The sequence below is a fragment of the Mastigoproctus giganteus genome, chromosome 1 (assembly GCF_048544385.1).
Source record: "Mastigoproctus giganteus isolate SK-2022 chromosome 1, ASM4854438v1, whole genome shotgun sequence".
NCBI lineage: Eukaryota > Metazoa > Arthropoda > Arachnida > Uropygi > Thelyphonidae > Mastigoproctus > Mastigoproctus giganteus.
The window spans coordinates 30,621,102-30,636,069 of NC_143575.1; the positions used below are offsets into that span (position 1 = coordinate 30,621,102).

General features: G+C 35.0%; 1 protein-coding gene across 3 annotated transcripts in view; it reads left to right on the top strand.

Annotated features, from left to right (window-relative positions):
- The window catches only part of LOC150090678 (kinesin heavy chain-like), a 400,102-nt gene extending 385,968 nt beyond the window's left edge, over positions 1-14,134 (top strand). For 2 of the 3 annotated variants that reach the window (XM_090372178.1, XM_090372188.1), the window contains one exon: positions 13,173-14,134. In XM_090372178.1, coding sequence (XP_090228304.1) covers positions 13,173-13,192 — 20 coding nt within the window. In that variant the 3' untranslated portion in view covers positions 13,193-14,134. Of the gene's footprint in view, positions 1-13,169 lie in introns of all 3 variants that reach the window. The other variant, XM_090372181.1, reaches the window with a different exon arrangement.
- The last annotated feature ends 834 nt before the right edge of the window (positions 14,135-14,968 follow it).

Genomic DNA, 14,968 nt, shown 5'->3' on the forward strand with positions numbered 1-14,968 from the left:
GTCTAAAGTGTGGAGGATATGCTTTGAGGTGTACACTGATTTGTTTTTGTTGGTACATATATAAATACCGTATTACCAGTTTCAAATTTTGTAGATCTCTCCCCATGATGGTACTTGACTTTGTGTCTGTTAATTGAAAAAACAAATGACCAAAAACTACTGTGAATTGGGTAATGCTTTTAAATGAATTTGTATTTTATTAATTCATTTGTTTATTTTGTTGGAGCTAAATAAAGATCGAAATGACAGTGCCTGGTGTGTCGACATATCAATAATCCCACAGCTCTCTAGGCATCCATGGTGGCTTTACCCCACTTGCCCTAATAGCTTAAGCCCTATTTCCCACTTGCCCTAAAAGTATATGCTCTATGTCCCCTACTTGCCCTAATCACATTTCTATGGTGTGTACGTAACTGTATCCTATTTTTTCAGAGTAATAAAAATGGACTTCAAAAACATAATGAAAAAAAAAAAAATAATAAAAACAAATATAACATCAAAATAATAATCAATTTATTTTCTTTATGCAAATACAAATTTCATTTATTTGATTTGTTAATTTCATTTATTTGATTATTTGATTTGTTAATTTCATTAGTTATTAATGCCCTCATTTGTTTTTTACAAGGTGGATAATTTCCAACATTTACTAATCCTAGTATTCTCTTAAAGTTATCTTGTTGTTTTTTTTAAAAGGGTAATCATCTTTCATATATTAACATGATGGTGCCCCACTGATTTATTTAAGGCATAATCCATCCTTCCGCATGATTTATTATCAGAGAACCAAAATTAGCATGATGATTCCACAATGATGGCGGAAAGTGAGCAGTGGGTCCAATCCAATTTGTTTTGAAGTATTTTATAAAGACTTTGCACTTTTCATATGAAGGATATTCTGACGGCGGACGTTCTCGAATGATTCCTTCCCAAGCTTCCTCTAAAGAAACAAATGCTAATCCCACCATTGACTTCACTGTCTGACAATTTGTTCCTCGATGTATGCCAATTGTAATCCTAAATGGTGTACTTTCTGCCAAATTTCTTGACTGAAATGAAATAAACAGCCCTTAGCATCAGAAAATGTTTCTTCTGTGGATCTAATCATAGCACTTTCGTAATCAACTTGGAATTTTCTTGGTTGAAATGTTGTCCCGATTTGCAATGCTTTCTGTTCAATTAATCAGAACATGTGATTGTAAGTTGATTTTATTATTATTATTAGCAGCCATATGGTGCAAGGAAGCCTGAGGCTTACACTGCACCAGCCAAAAAGAAAATTTGAGAGAGAGAGAGGGGGGGGGGGGGAATCACCAAGAAAGAGAAGAATGATGATATCCAGCTCAGGACCCTGGGTGTGCTAAGCCCCCATGATGTTGAGCCCCTGGGGTTGGAAGAAGAATATAATGAAATGTAAACATTTGGCCTTTATGCATAATACACAAGGATCCAGGATAAAAACTTGGCAGCAGCAGCATGGTCTGATGATAGGGTATCAGCAGGGCCAGATTAAGGATGAAAGAGGCCCCCTGCCATATTTAAATTTGAGGCCCCTTTAATATATATATATAATTATGAATAAAAAATTAAAATTAAGTAAAGAAAGAAAATGGATTTGAATAGAGATAAAATGAAATATCAATAATATGAATTATGGATCAGGGACACTGCAAGAGCAAAGGTACCCTACAACCATAATGTATATATAGAAAATTATTTTAATGTTATGTGCAAATCTTTAATTTAACTTATGCTAATAATGAAAATACCGTGTACCCTGGGAGCGATGTATGTTGAATAAAGGGGGGAAGAACGGAAAAGAGTAACGTTATAAACAAAGTGCGAATTTTGAAAAATGCAAAATTTTGAAAAGAACGACCAAGGTAGAAATAGCAGATTTTTGAAAAGAACGACCAAAGTAGAAATAGCATTGCAGTATCTTTCATAATTTCTGTGTCTTCTTCAGAGGTCATCCACCTAAATTATGAAAAAGAGCAGCAATACTCTTACTTCTGTTTCTGACATGTTCTGTATGTCAAAAACCACGTGTACGCGGACACGTTGTAAAAAATAATTTAGAATATAAATTTTGAATAAATAAAATACAAGTTAAGCAAAAATATTATGCCAAAGTATAACATACAGAACATGGATGACCTTACAGAAGTAAGTAGCCCGCCAAAAAGAGAAGACAAAGGAAGCGAGTGTCCGAATGACAAGAATGCCAATAACTTACCGCTACGTGACCGGTCGACAAAAAAGAAGAAAGAGCCGGAGGCTAAACCGTGTATATATGTGAAGAAACGCTAGCGGCACCTAGCGTTAGACGAATTTTGGTGTATGTATATTTTGTAATTTACGTAAGCGGTGGAGCTACGCTAGGTTCAAGTTAAGTACATGATACTCAAACTTTCGGGATAGCAAAGAAATATAATTGCTTACAAAGTAGCAGTAGAGTAGCTAAACTTTGTTAAGGCGAAAAATTATGATTGGGTATAGTAAGAAAAATAGTACTCTGATATTGCTTTCGTTACACTAATCGCTCACAGAGCATAAAATGTAGAATTTAGTAAAGCAAAAAGATGATGAAATTAGGGATATGAAGTTGGGCTAGGGTAGTTCGGGGTTGCAAACCCGTTCCTATAGTTAGGACCCTGAACGACTGTCCGAGAGTAGGTGCATCATGTACTTAAGTCAGTTGTGTTAAAGTGTAAGATATATATAAGTTACAATTAACAAATAAATAGATAAATAAATCAAGATATAATTAAAATTAATTACAAGGTAATACACTATGTTAGACCAATCGGTGGGTACAAGTTTTCCAGACCGTAAGACACCAAAGAGGCCTAGTGTATTGTTTTTACACTATTTACAAACTTGATGCGTATGGGAGTAATTATTAGTTAATCCAAAAATCTAGATCCAACAATTCTGACACAGCAGCCCAATTTTTAAAGAAGTGTACAATACACTTCTTTACAATACACTAGGCCTCTTTGGTGTCTTACGGTCTGGAAAACTTGTACCCACCGATTGGTCTAACATAGTGTATTACCTTGTAATTAATTTTAATTATATCTTGATTTATTTATCTATTTATTTGTTAATTGTAACTTATATATATCTTACACTTTAACACAACTGACTTAAGTACATGATGCACCTACTCTCGGACAGTCGTTCAGGGTCCTAACTATAGGAACGGGTTTGCAACCCCGAACTACCCTAGCCCAACTTCATATCCCTAATTTCATCATCTTTTTGCTTTACTAAATTCTACATTTTATGCTCTGTGAGCGATTAGTGTAACGAAAGCAATATCAGAGTACTATTTTTCTTACTATACCCAATCATAATTTTTCGCCTTAACAAAGTTTAGCTACTCTACTGCTACTTTGTAAGCAATTATATTTCTTTGCTATCCCGAAAGTTTGAGTATCATGTACTTAACTTGAACCTAGCGTAGCTCCACCGCTTACGTAAATTACAAAATATACATACACCAAAATTCGTCTAACGCTAGGTGCCGCTAGCGTTTCTTCACATATATACACGGTTTAGCCTCCGGCTCTTTCTTCTTTTTTGTCGACCGGTCACGTAGCGGTAAGTTATTGGCATTCTTGTCATTCGGACACTCGCTTCCTTTGTCTTCTCTTTTTGGCGGGCTACTTACTTCTGTAAGGTCATCCATGTTCTGTATGTTATACTTTGGCATAATATTTTTGCTTAACTTGTATTTTATTTATTCAAAATTTATATTCTAAATTATTAAAGACATACAGAACATGTCAGAAACAGAAGTAAGAGTATTGCTGTTCTTTTTCATAATTTAGGTGGATGACCTCTGAAGAAGACACAGAAATTATGAAAGATACTGCAATGCTATTTCTACTTTGGTCGTTCTTTTCAAAAATCTGCTATTTCTACCTTGGTCGTTCTTTTCAAAATTTTGCATTTTTCAAAATTCGCACTTTGTTTATAACGTTACTCTTTTCCGTTCTTCCCCCCTTTATTCAACATACATCGCTCCCAGGGTACACGGTATTTTCATTATTAGCATAAGTTAAATTAAAGATTTGCACATACATTAAAATAATTTTCTATATATATATATATATATATATATATATCATGCAAGAATAGATAAAGTCTGTATAGATGGAGATGAAAATTACACAAAGTGCCAAGGACTAGAAGGGTAATGATAGTAGAAAAAACAAGTAATGTAGATTTGAAAAAGGTGAAAGAATGTTAATAACCTAAAGGTTATGATGAATTAAGAAAATTATAGATTTGGGAGGTGAAGGAACTGTAAAGAAAAATGATAAATACCAAATGATTAAACAATAAAGTGTACTTTATTTAATCATATTAAATAAAGTAAAATTAAATAAAAGGTAGTAGGGATGGCAAAAATGCAAAGGCTGATGTCAGCAGAAGTAAATATTGATACATCATCAGGGGACTGCACCTGGCGATGTATCAGGAACTGAATTTCTATACTTTTCCATAATAGTAGAAAAAAATGTGAAATAAAGCCAAAAAAAAAAAAAAGAGCCCATTCTTTTACAGTATGGACAAGGTAGTCCCAATGCAGTGTCAATTATATGAAAATTAAGGTAGAAATAAGGATAAGGCTAAAAAATATATAATTAAGTGTTTTCAGAGTGGGAAAAAGGTTTTGAAATATATGTAGATTTTTGAGTAAATTTGGAAAAATATTTTAGTGTTGGAATTTTGTGGAGATTAGAAGAATGTAACTTTGACTTTAAATTACATTTAATATATATGTGTACAGTATATATATTGCACATACATATAAATACTACATTGGCTTTTATGTTTATATTGTGAATATAAATATCCACAATATAAATATCATTCTCAATATAAATATAATAATTCCTTGATAAAAATGTAAAGTAAGAGGCCAAAAATGTTTTATGGTTTTTGATTGGAAAAATAAAGTAACAATAAAAACAATTTTAATAGAAACTTAACTTGTACAATAAAAAGCTATAATAATAAAATTTAAACACTTAACAAGTTAAGTTCAAGTTAACTTTTATATCACACGTTTTCTTGGTTTATTATTATTAGAAAATTTTATCACTACTTTAGAAAATATTTACACTGAAAATGAGGCCCCTGGCCATGGCTGGTTTGGCCGTAGCGTTAATGTGGCCCTGGGTATCGGTAAGATCCTGAACCAGCCGGCATACCAACTATAAATTATAATATAATAATAACTTTAATAGGTATTATTCCCTACTGTTAAGCCTGGCAGATCAACAGTGAATCTAATTTTCTGCATCAGGCAACTGATGGAAAAGTGTTATGAACACAATAAAGAATTATGGATGGCATTTTTTGACATAAAGAACGTGTTTGATGCTGTAAAGAGAGAAAGTGTGGGAGGTTTTGAGAAACTTGGGGATAGAGGAACATCTTGTGGAGAGAATTGAGAATATGTACACCAGTACAGTGAGCAAAGTAAGAACAGTGATGGGGTTGATGGAGAGCTTCAAAATAACATTGGGTTTGAGGCAAGGAGGCATCCTGTCACCACTGCTGTTCATAGCTGTCATGGGGAGAGAGCAGGGAACAAGTGCAATGGCAAGTTGATATATGGGTTAGTATGGCCAATGAATTTGGACTGGTTTTCTAAAGAGGAGTGGCGAGCCTGACGGATACATTACAATGGTAGGGAAAGAGCTAAAAATGGTTAACAACTTCAAGTATTTAGGAAGCACCATTACAAAGACTGGAGTGATAGAAAAAGAAATAAGTAGAAGGATACAAGTGGGTGGAATTTCTATAGGCAGACAAGAGATCTGATTTGGAACAGGAACATACCACTGAAGTGTAAGAAGGCCTAGCAGTCCTATTATTTACCAATTCTGACATATGCATCTGAAACTTGGACTACGAGAAAAAGGATGAAAGCAGAATTCAGGGGCAGAAATGAGATTTGTGAGGAGCATAGCTGGAAAGACAAGATGCAACAAAACCAGGAATGATGTGATTAAGGAAGAGGATTCAGGTTTAAAAACTCCAGAATAGGATCAAAAGGTCCTGTTTGAAATGGTTTGGACATGTCAAGAGGATGAACGAGAGGCATTTGCCAAGAAGATTGTTTGATTTACAATTAAAGGACAAAAGACAAAGTGAAATCAGCGACGGAGAGAGGGACAGGGCATGGCGGCGAGGTTTCATACGTCGACCCACGGAATAGCGGAACGATGACTGATGATGATGATGATGTTAAGAGCAAACTTCATACTGATGTTTGGCTACTGTTTGAATGAATTTTTAGGTCGACAAATACAGATGGAAACACTGGTGGGCATTACCTCACTTTCTCATCAACCCCCTGTAAAGGGTCATTAGAGTGAAAAGGATTGAAGGTACGCAATTATATACTTGCTTAGAGCAACTGACAGCAGCACCTCTGCTCTTACCATTGGGACACAATTAGGGTAGGTCACTATTATGGCAAGTGTTCATTAGGGAATGTGCAATTAGGGCAAGTGAGCATTAGTGCTTATGAGATTAGGGCATATGGATTAGGATAAACCATCCGTAACCCATAGGTTTGGAATCACCGATGTAGTTAATTTCTGTTATTTAGGAAGGCAGTGTGTGAAAATAAACTTTTAGCTTGTGCTGAAGCAGCTGAGGCCATAGAGTCAAAATTATTTATTTTCTCTGTGAATTGTATGTATTCTGTGGTAAGGTTGCCTATTTTGTGAGATGAAACCATATCCATAAGAGGGGAAAAAACTATGCAGATCTTGCCTGAAGCCACTTAACACCTAAATTTTTCACAGCATGGTCTGGGCTTGTTAAGAGAGACTACGTGGACAGGGGATGGGATAGATGTAAATAGAAATGGTGCAAGAATATTTGCTGATGCTATCGAGGCAGTGCTAGGTGGGTTGGAAAACTGCTAGCTTTTGTGTGTGGATGGGTGAGATAAACTAATAGGTTAACAATAGCCACAGGCAGAGGCAAAAGTGATTCTTGCACTGTTTCTATTGGAACATGTAGCAGCCCAGAAAGCAAGGCAGTGCGAATTTCAAGGCCTGCTGTGGGCCATCATGGAACAAGGGAATACATATGCTGTGTTAAGGTAAATAAGGATAAAAACAAGGGCATGTATATTTGCATGAACACCAATGTTGGAGCATAGTGAATAAATTTGATGATTTGAAGTGCTGGTCAATTGTGATGTCGGTATATCAGAAACATGAAGTCACTCAGATATAAGGGATGAGGAATTTGCATATGGGGAGTACAATGTGTACAGAAAGGACAGGAGGGGGAAGGTGTTATTCCCTTAGTTAATAAGTGCATAAAATCTAAGGCAGTGTAGTGTATCCAGTTGACTTTGATGGCCAGCACAATATTCAGACAGTTTAGTATGATATAAGCACCAGGAAAACAAAAATGGGAGTTGGAGTGTGTTATAGGCCTAATGACTGTGATGAATACAACGAACAACTATAAACTATACAGAGAAACAGAGCGAGCCAGTAAATCTGAATGTCTTATAATGGGTGATTTTAACTTTCCAGATATTGGCTGGAACTTTGGGTTGGTTGCTCACACACTTGCAAGCCTTTGTGTATTTATTGGATTATTGTCTTCATTAGCGTACAGAGGCAACAAGGGAGAGCAGTACTCTTGATCAGATTATCAGCAGTGATTCATGCATTAAAAATCTGCAGATAAAAGAACCACGAGATGGCCGTGTTCACAGTGTATCGATGTGGGATTTACTTAAAGATGTAACTGCCATCAAGGATAAATGGAAGGGTTTTTGTTTTCGTAAAGGAGACTACTGTGGTCTCAGACAGTTTTTATATTCTCTACAGTGGAATCAACTAATGATGCTACCAGCAACAATTTCTAAATGGGAAGCATTCAGAGAAATAATCATAAAAGTTACTAGGCTGTTCATACCAACTAAGAAATACTGTTCAAGGCTTAAATCTAAATGATATCAGATGAACTAATAAGACATGTGGCAGAGAATAAAAGTGCATGGGGTGTATAAGAATTCTCAGTTCATATAGAAGCCTATGGTAGATATAAACTAGTTTGCAGTCAAGTCACAAAACAGGTTAGGAAAGCCAAGGCAGTTTGAGAAATCATTGTCAAAGGATGCAGAAAAAACCCCAGCAAAGACTTATTTACTTATGCAAACACTAAAAGAAAGAGAATGAATCATATTTGTCCACTTGATATTGATGGCTCAACTGTTGATTTCCTACTCAGGTTGCTGGCATACTGAATAAGTATTTTGCATCTACAATCACACATGAGGAATTCTTTAGGGAAGTGGATGTCAGAAGTTTATCAAATTCGAACAGGGAGCTAAATGATTTTGCAATAATTGAGAGGAAAGTGGAAGAGAAATTGGTGAAGTTAAACATGAGAAAGGTGATTGGGACAGATGGAATCTATTCAATTATATTATGGGAGGCAAGAAAAGGAGATAAGCAAACGCTTAGCCATAATTATGAGAGCATCCTAGGATTCATTGGAAGTCCCATGGACCGGATATTATTAATATTAGTAATGGTCATATAGTGAAAGAAAGCCTAAGGCTTATGCTGCAACAGCCAAAAAAAAAAGTGAAATATATAATAAAAGAAAAGGAAATAGTCAACCAATGCATTTCCCTCCTCCCATAATTACCTATGGGAGGAGGGAAATCCAGCTGACCTTTGAATTTCCCTAAACTGTCAAACTCAATCGTACATGTAGGTAACTTATTCCAGCAATTTATAACTTGATGGCTAAAATAAAACTTCCTGTAATCCAGGAAGTTTTATTTTAGCTGACTTGAATTTATGGCCCTTGTTCTAAAATCATTTATAACCATGGAAATTTTGTCCTCATTAATTTTACTTTTACCTCTCAGAGCATTAAACACTTCACTCAAGTTCCTTTAAGGTACCTAGTTTCCAAGCTGGGCAACCCATATATTCAAAGGCTTTTCTCATATGGATGCCCTTTTGCCGATCTCCCCAGGCGAGTTACCTGTCTTTGGTGGACCCATTCAAGAAGCTTGATGTCTATTTTTAGGTGTGATCTTCATATTTGAACACAGTATTCCAAATGTGCTCGAACAATAGCCTTATATAATGGGATTATGATGTTAGCACTAGCATTAGCAAGGGCACATGATGCAAGAAAGCAAGCTTATATAGCATCAGCCAAAAAAAACCAAAAAAACCCACCGTTATTTCACCCATCCACTCGCTACAAATGTTTGTCAAGTTCTGCCATCAACTTCTACAACAGATGGAAGTTTGTTCCAGCAATCAACCACCCGCTGGCTAAAGGCAAACTTCCGCACATCTATCCTACAACCGTCTTTCCTCAAATTTGAATTTATGCCCTCTCAGGCAATTATTCTGAGCAAGAGGAAGAATCCGATCAGCATTGAGCATGCTCAAACCATTCAAGGCTTTATACACCTCAATCAGGTCACTTTGCAGGTGCCTAGTCTCCAGACACTGTAATTTGCAAAATTTAAGCCTTTCTTTGTAAGAGCAACCCTTTGTTCTATTCACTAATCTTGTTGCCCTTCTCTGTACTCATTCCAACAGCTCTACATCCTTCTTAAAATGAGGCCTCCAGACCTGTATACAGTACTCTAGGTGTGGCCTGACCATTGCCTTATACAAGGGGATAATCACTTCCTTATCCCTGCTAGAAAAATTCCTGTATATCATTGACAAGACACCATGAGCTACTCTTGCAGACTGTCTGCACTGCTCAGAAAACTTCATATCTGCCTGCACAATTATCCCCAGGTCCTTTTCTTTCTCTACCACTGTCAGGGTGGTACCACAGAGTTGATACGTTACTCTGGGATTACTGCTTCCCATATATAGTACTTTACATTTGTCAAGGTTAAACTTCATCTGCCACCTCTCAGCCCATCTGCTCAACTCTTCTAGATACTGTTGCAGCAGTGTACTGTCATTAACAACCCTGCCAACCTTTGTATCGTCTGCAAACTTGGACATTAATTCTGATATACCTTCATCAATATCATAGATAAATAACAAAATGACAATGGGCCTAACACCAAACCCTGAGGGACACCACTAATAACATTAGTCCATGTAGAGCAGTACCCATTGATTATCACTCTGTCTTCTACCACTCAACCATCCTTTTATCCATTGTAGCAACTTGGCCTTAATGTAATACTGCTCTAATATGTACAGTAGTCTTTCGTGTGCAACAGTATCAAAATCTTTCCTGAAATCCAAGTATATGATATCAAAATTATTTTTTGCATCCAGTTCCTTTGTGACCACATCATAGTATCCAATCAAATTGGTCACACAAGACTTCCCCTTGACAAACCCATGCTGTGTCTGAATTATTACTGTTATCTTGTCTAAATTATCTTGCAATGCTTCTTTAACCAGTGCCTCCATTAATTTCCCTGGAACAGAAGTTAAACTAACAGGTTTAACTTCTATAATTACCTGTGTCTCCCTTTGATCCTCCTTTGTACCCATGGGCTGCACATCTCCAGTCCATGGGTACCTCCCCTGGGTCAAGGGAAGCTCATAATTATGGCTAAGGGTTTGCTTACTTCCTTTGCTACCTCCTTTAATATAACTGGATAGATCGCATCAACCCCGGATGCCTTTTTAATGTTTATCCTCAACAATTTCTCCTCCACTTTCCTTTCAGTTATTACAAGATTATCTAGCTTACTGCCAGAGTTGAATACACCTCTGGCATTCAACTCCCTGAATAACTCCTGATGTGTGAATGTCGATGCAAAATATTCATTTAGTTTGTTAGCTGCCTGAGCAGGATCATCAGCAGTTGAACCATCGATATCAAGTGAACCAATATGATTCATCCCCTTCCTTCTAGAGTTTACATAAGTAAAGAACTCTTTGCTGTTTTTCTTTGCATCCTTTGCCAAAGATTTCTCGTAATCTGCCTTCGCCTGCCTAACCTCCTTTGTAACTTGGTTACAGACCGGCTTATATCTAGCATAGGCTTCTCTGTCATGTTAATTTATATTTATCCTATGCATTTTTCTTCTGTCACATGTCTAATTAGTTCATCTGACATCCATTTAGGCCTAAATCTTGAACAATAATTCTTTGTTGGTATGAAAAGCCTAGTAGCTTCCAAGATTAATTCTTTGAATGAATTTGCTGTTGGTAACATCATCACTTGGTTCCACCATATAGAATTTAAATACTGTCTCACACCACCATAGTCACCTTTACGAAAGCAAAAACCCTTCCCTTTACCCTTGATGGTAGTTACCTCTTTGAGTAAAACCCACTTCTGCACACCGTGATCACTGCCACCTAGTGGTTCCTTTATCTGCAGATTCTTGATGCATGAAGAATCATTACTGATAATCAGATCAAGAGTATTACTCCCTCTAGTTGCCTCCCGAACATGCTGCTGGAGAAAACAATCATCCAATGAATCCACAAAAACCTTGCTAGTGTGTGAGTGACCAACCCAATCACAAATTCTAGTCAATATCCGGGAAATTAAAATCCCCCATTATAAGACACTCTAATTTAAATAAATAATCTTTTCTGAACTCTAAATTATTCCCTAAATCCAGCTCATGGGTGACCTTGTCAAAATAGCTAACCAGATTTCTTAAACACAATTTTCCCTTTACAAAACCATCCTTGATCATTGCCACCATGATTTTCCCTTATTGAAGTTATGATTGGCAGATAATTTCCCACTACTCTTAGAGCATGCACTCACTTGCCACCTCCCCTCCCTTAAAATTATACGGTATGTGCCATCAACCCCAGGAGCCTTACTCACGTGTAGGCCCAAAAGCTCTTTTGTTAAATAATCGTAATCATGTGAAATTTCAGTATCATTAATTACATATTTTTCAACTTCACTCCCATAATTTCTTATTGACATAAATGGTCATTCTTCTGTAAATAACGATGCAAAGTAACTGTTGAGTTCACTACATCAGCTGTGGTATCTAATACTATCCCATGTTCATTACATAATGGTCCAATTTGATTTGTCCTCTTCTTTGCCAGCGATTTCTCATAATCTGCCTGTTAGCCTAACCTTTTCTATGGCACTATTACAGATCACTTTGTAATAGTGTTTCCATGGAAGTGTAAAATGTGTTTACACTGTTGCTTTCATACATTTTGATGGTTTTGTACCTTCATTTTTTTTTTTTTTTTTTACTGTACCCCATTTGTTATCCTTAAATTTTTGTTGTGTATCTGAACATAAAAATAGTGTTAAATTGATTTTAAAAAATATGTAAATTATTTAATTGAGTGTTATGGAACCTATTCCCTCCTTTTCTATTCAAATGTTGGTCTCGATTTACATGATTTTCATTTACACGGTAGTTTTGCAGAACCAATCTACTATGTAAATTGAGGGTTAGGTATAATAAATAGGTTTGAGCAGTGAATGAATTATACCCTCATGTGTGTAAAAATATTTAAACCTAATAGAAAAAATTAAATTTTTATGCATAATAAAATCAAATTAATTGCATATCAGGTTTATCTTGGCAAATTTACACAAGAAATGGTTTGGTTAACATAAATTTGGTTTTTCAAGAACATTGCATCAATTAGTTAACTGAGCATTGATTGCTAGTGTTTTTAATGCAGTGGTTGCTTCTATGCTTTATTGAGTTAGTGTGTATTATGAGTGTTTTGTTTTTTACCTCCCTCTTCAGTATCGAAATTGGAATTAACCTTCTAGTGGGCATGACAAAAAAAAAAAAAAAAAAACTGAGCAGGCTCTTGGTTTATTTTACCACCAGTTAGCTTCTTTTAAGATAAAAAACAAGAAAATAGTGTACTTTATAATTTTATTCCGACTGTATTTGATAACAAAAAACTTTAGTAAGAATAGTTTTATTGCTCAAAAAGAAATAATATCATGGTTACTTCTCTCTTGGTGAGCAGCAGAAGGCAAGTGTGGGGCAAAGACATACTTAAGGTATACTGAAATTCACAATGATGTTATCCTTAAATTTTTTAAATTTTACTGTTTGGTACATAAACGTTCTTGCTAGAGGGTTAAAATAAGTAAATGATTAAAAAAAAAAAAAAAATGAAATATACTGTGATTTGATTCCTAATAAATCTTTTCAGCAGAAGAGGCAGGAGAGAGCTAATGTTTCTACCCATTATTAACCATGGAGTTGAAGTTGCTTCAGTTTGTACTCAAGGATCCCCTTCCCCCTGAACTATCGAAATTGCATAACTGTGTCCTGTGAAAAGACAGACTGAGAAAACCCAATCAAACTATTTATTCATATAGTATAATTAATTCATGGATGTGGCTCTTTTTAGTAGCCTGGGCATCATCATAGTCTTTTAGTGCATTTGCTTTCTCAGCTTATTGCAAGCCATAATATATGAAATGGAACATTTCAGTGACACCTGTGCGCATGTGTATGAAAGAGAGAGAAAAAAAGAAGGTAAATATTCTTTTTTTGTCCCGTTGAATGTGTTGGTGTCACCTTGACAGATAATTGCAACATAAAGGAATTTTTAAATATGCTGTTGTTTATTTATATATATTTTTGAAGACAGTTAATTCCATAAAAACTGTACATCTTATTGCTGATGAAGATGCAGTTTATAAGAAATGAACTAATTTTCAATTTATATGCCCTGTCAAGCAGTTGTAGTTATATTCTGTGATCTGCTAGTTCTTTTCTTGGTCTGTTTTGTTCCATTTCATTCATGAGAAATGGTGCGCACCTGTTAATATAGTGAGACAAGGACACCCATTGTTATGTTGCCTCTCTTTATCTGCTCAGCCAAAATAGCACATGAATAGCAGGGGCAAGAAAGGTGGCAGGCTTGAATTTTGTGGACCATGTTTGGTGCTGGAAGGCTTAATGTTTTTTTTATGAATACAGAGTATAAACTATGTTGCTGTACTTTACGATTTTTTTCCCCTTAGAATCATTTGTGTGTATGGGTAGTACTATTGTAAATATGAAAGTTAATTACTGGAGATTTTTTTCCAAATCATTAAAATGATTACTTTTATGGGTTTTTATACCTAGACAAGTTAAGATTTGAAATGGTTTATTATTTAGTATATGCTATTTATAAATTCTCTTATTTATTTCTGTATAGCATGTGTAATGAAAGTAAAAACTAGACTTAGATAGTTTTTCAACATTTTCATGATATAAAAATATGGCCATTTTAATTTTACTTATAATACTCTGATGTAGGTGTAACTGAAACATGAAGAAAGTATTTTACTTTTCTAAATTTGAATAAAATTTCTTCTCCTAAACTTGCAGCTTTAATATTCTTATCTTTCATAAAATTTTGATAGTTGATCTCATAATTTGTTTTAAGTACATTAATGTAAAAATATTTGAAGCTGTGTATATGTGAAGTTGAGAAAGCACACTTATGTACAAGATTGTTACTTTGAAATTTTTGTTACCAAACTCTATCAGTTAAGAAATTGCCTTAAGAAAGGATCTGAATATAAATTATTTGCAACAAATAAAAAATATCTTATTTCTCAAGATTGATTTGTATAGCAATATTCAATCTTTATTCAGGCTTCTGATGTATATGTGATGGCAATCGATATTGTATTCCTCGTGAAATGAGTTGGCAACTGTCCTTCTATTCATCATGGCGCTGACATTTTAAAAATTATAAGCAAAACTATTATTATTCCATTTTGTCAAAATTAGCAGATTTTAATAATTCCTTACTTCCACCTAATCATTTGGAAAAACACTGTATAGTATTTGAAATTTATAAAAATTTACTTAAATGTTTACATACATGAGGTATTTTTTTAAAAAAAATTGGGAACAATTTTTTTATTTATTTATAAGAAATGTTGATTTCAAAACAGGTTAGTGACTACAGGATTGATACCATTTTTAATTCCCCTCATCCCCCCCCCT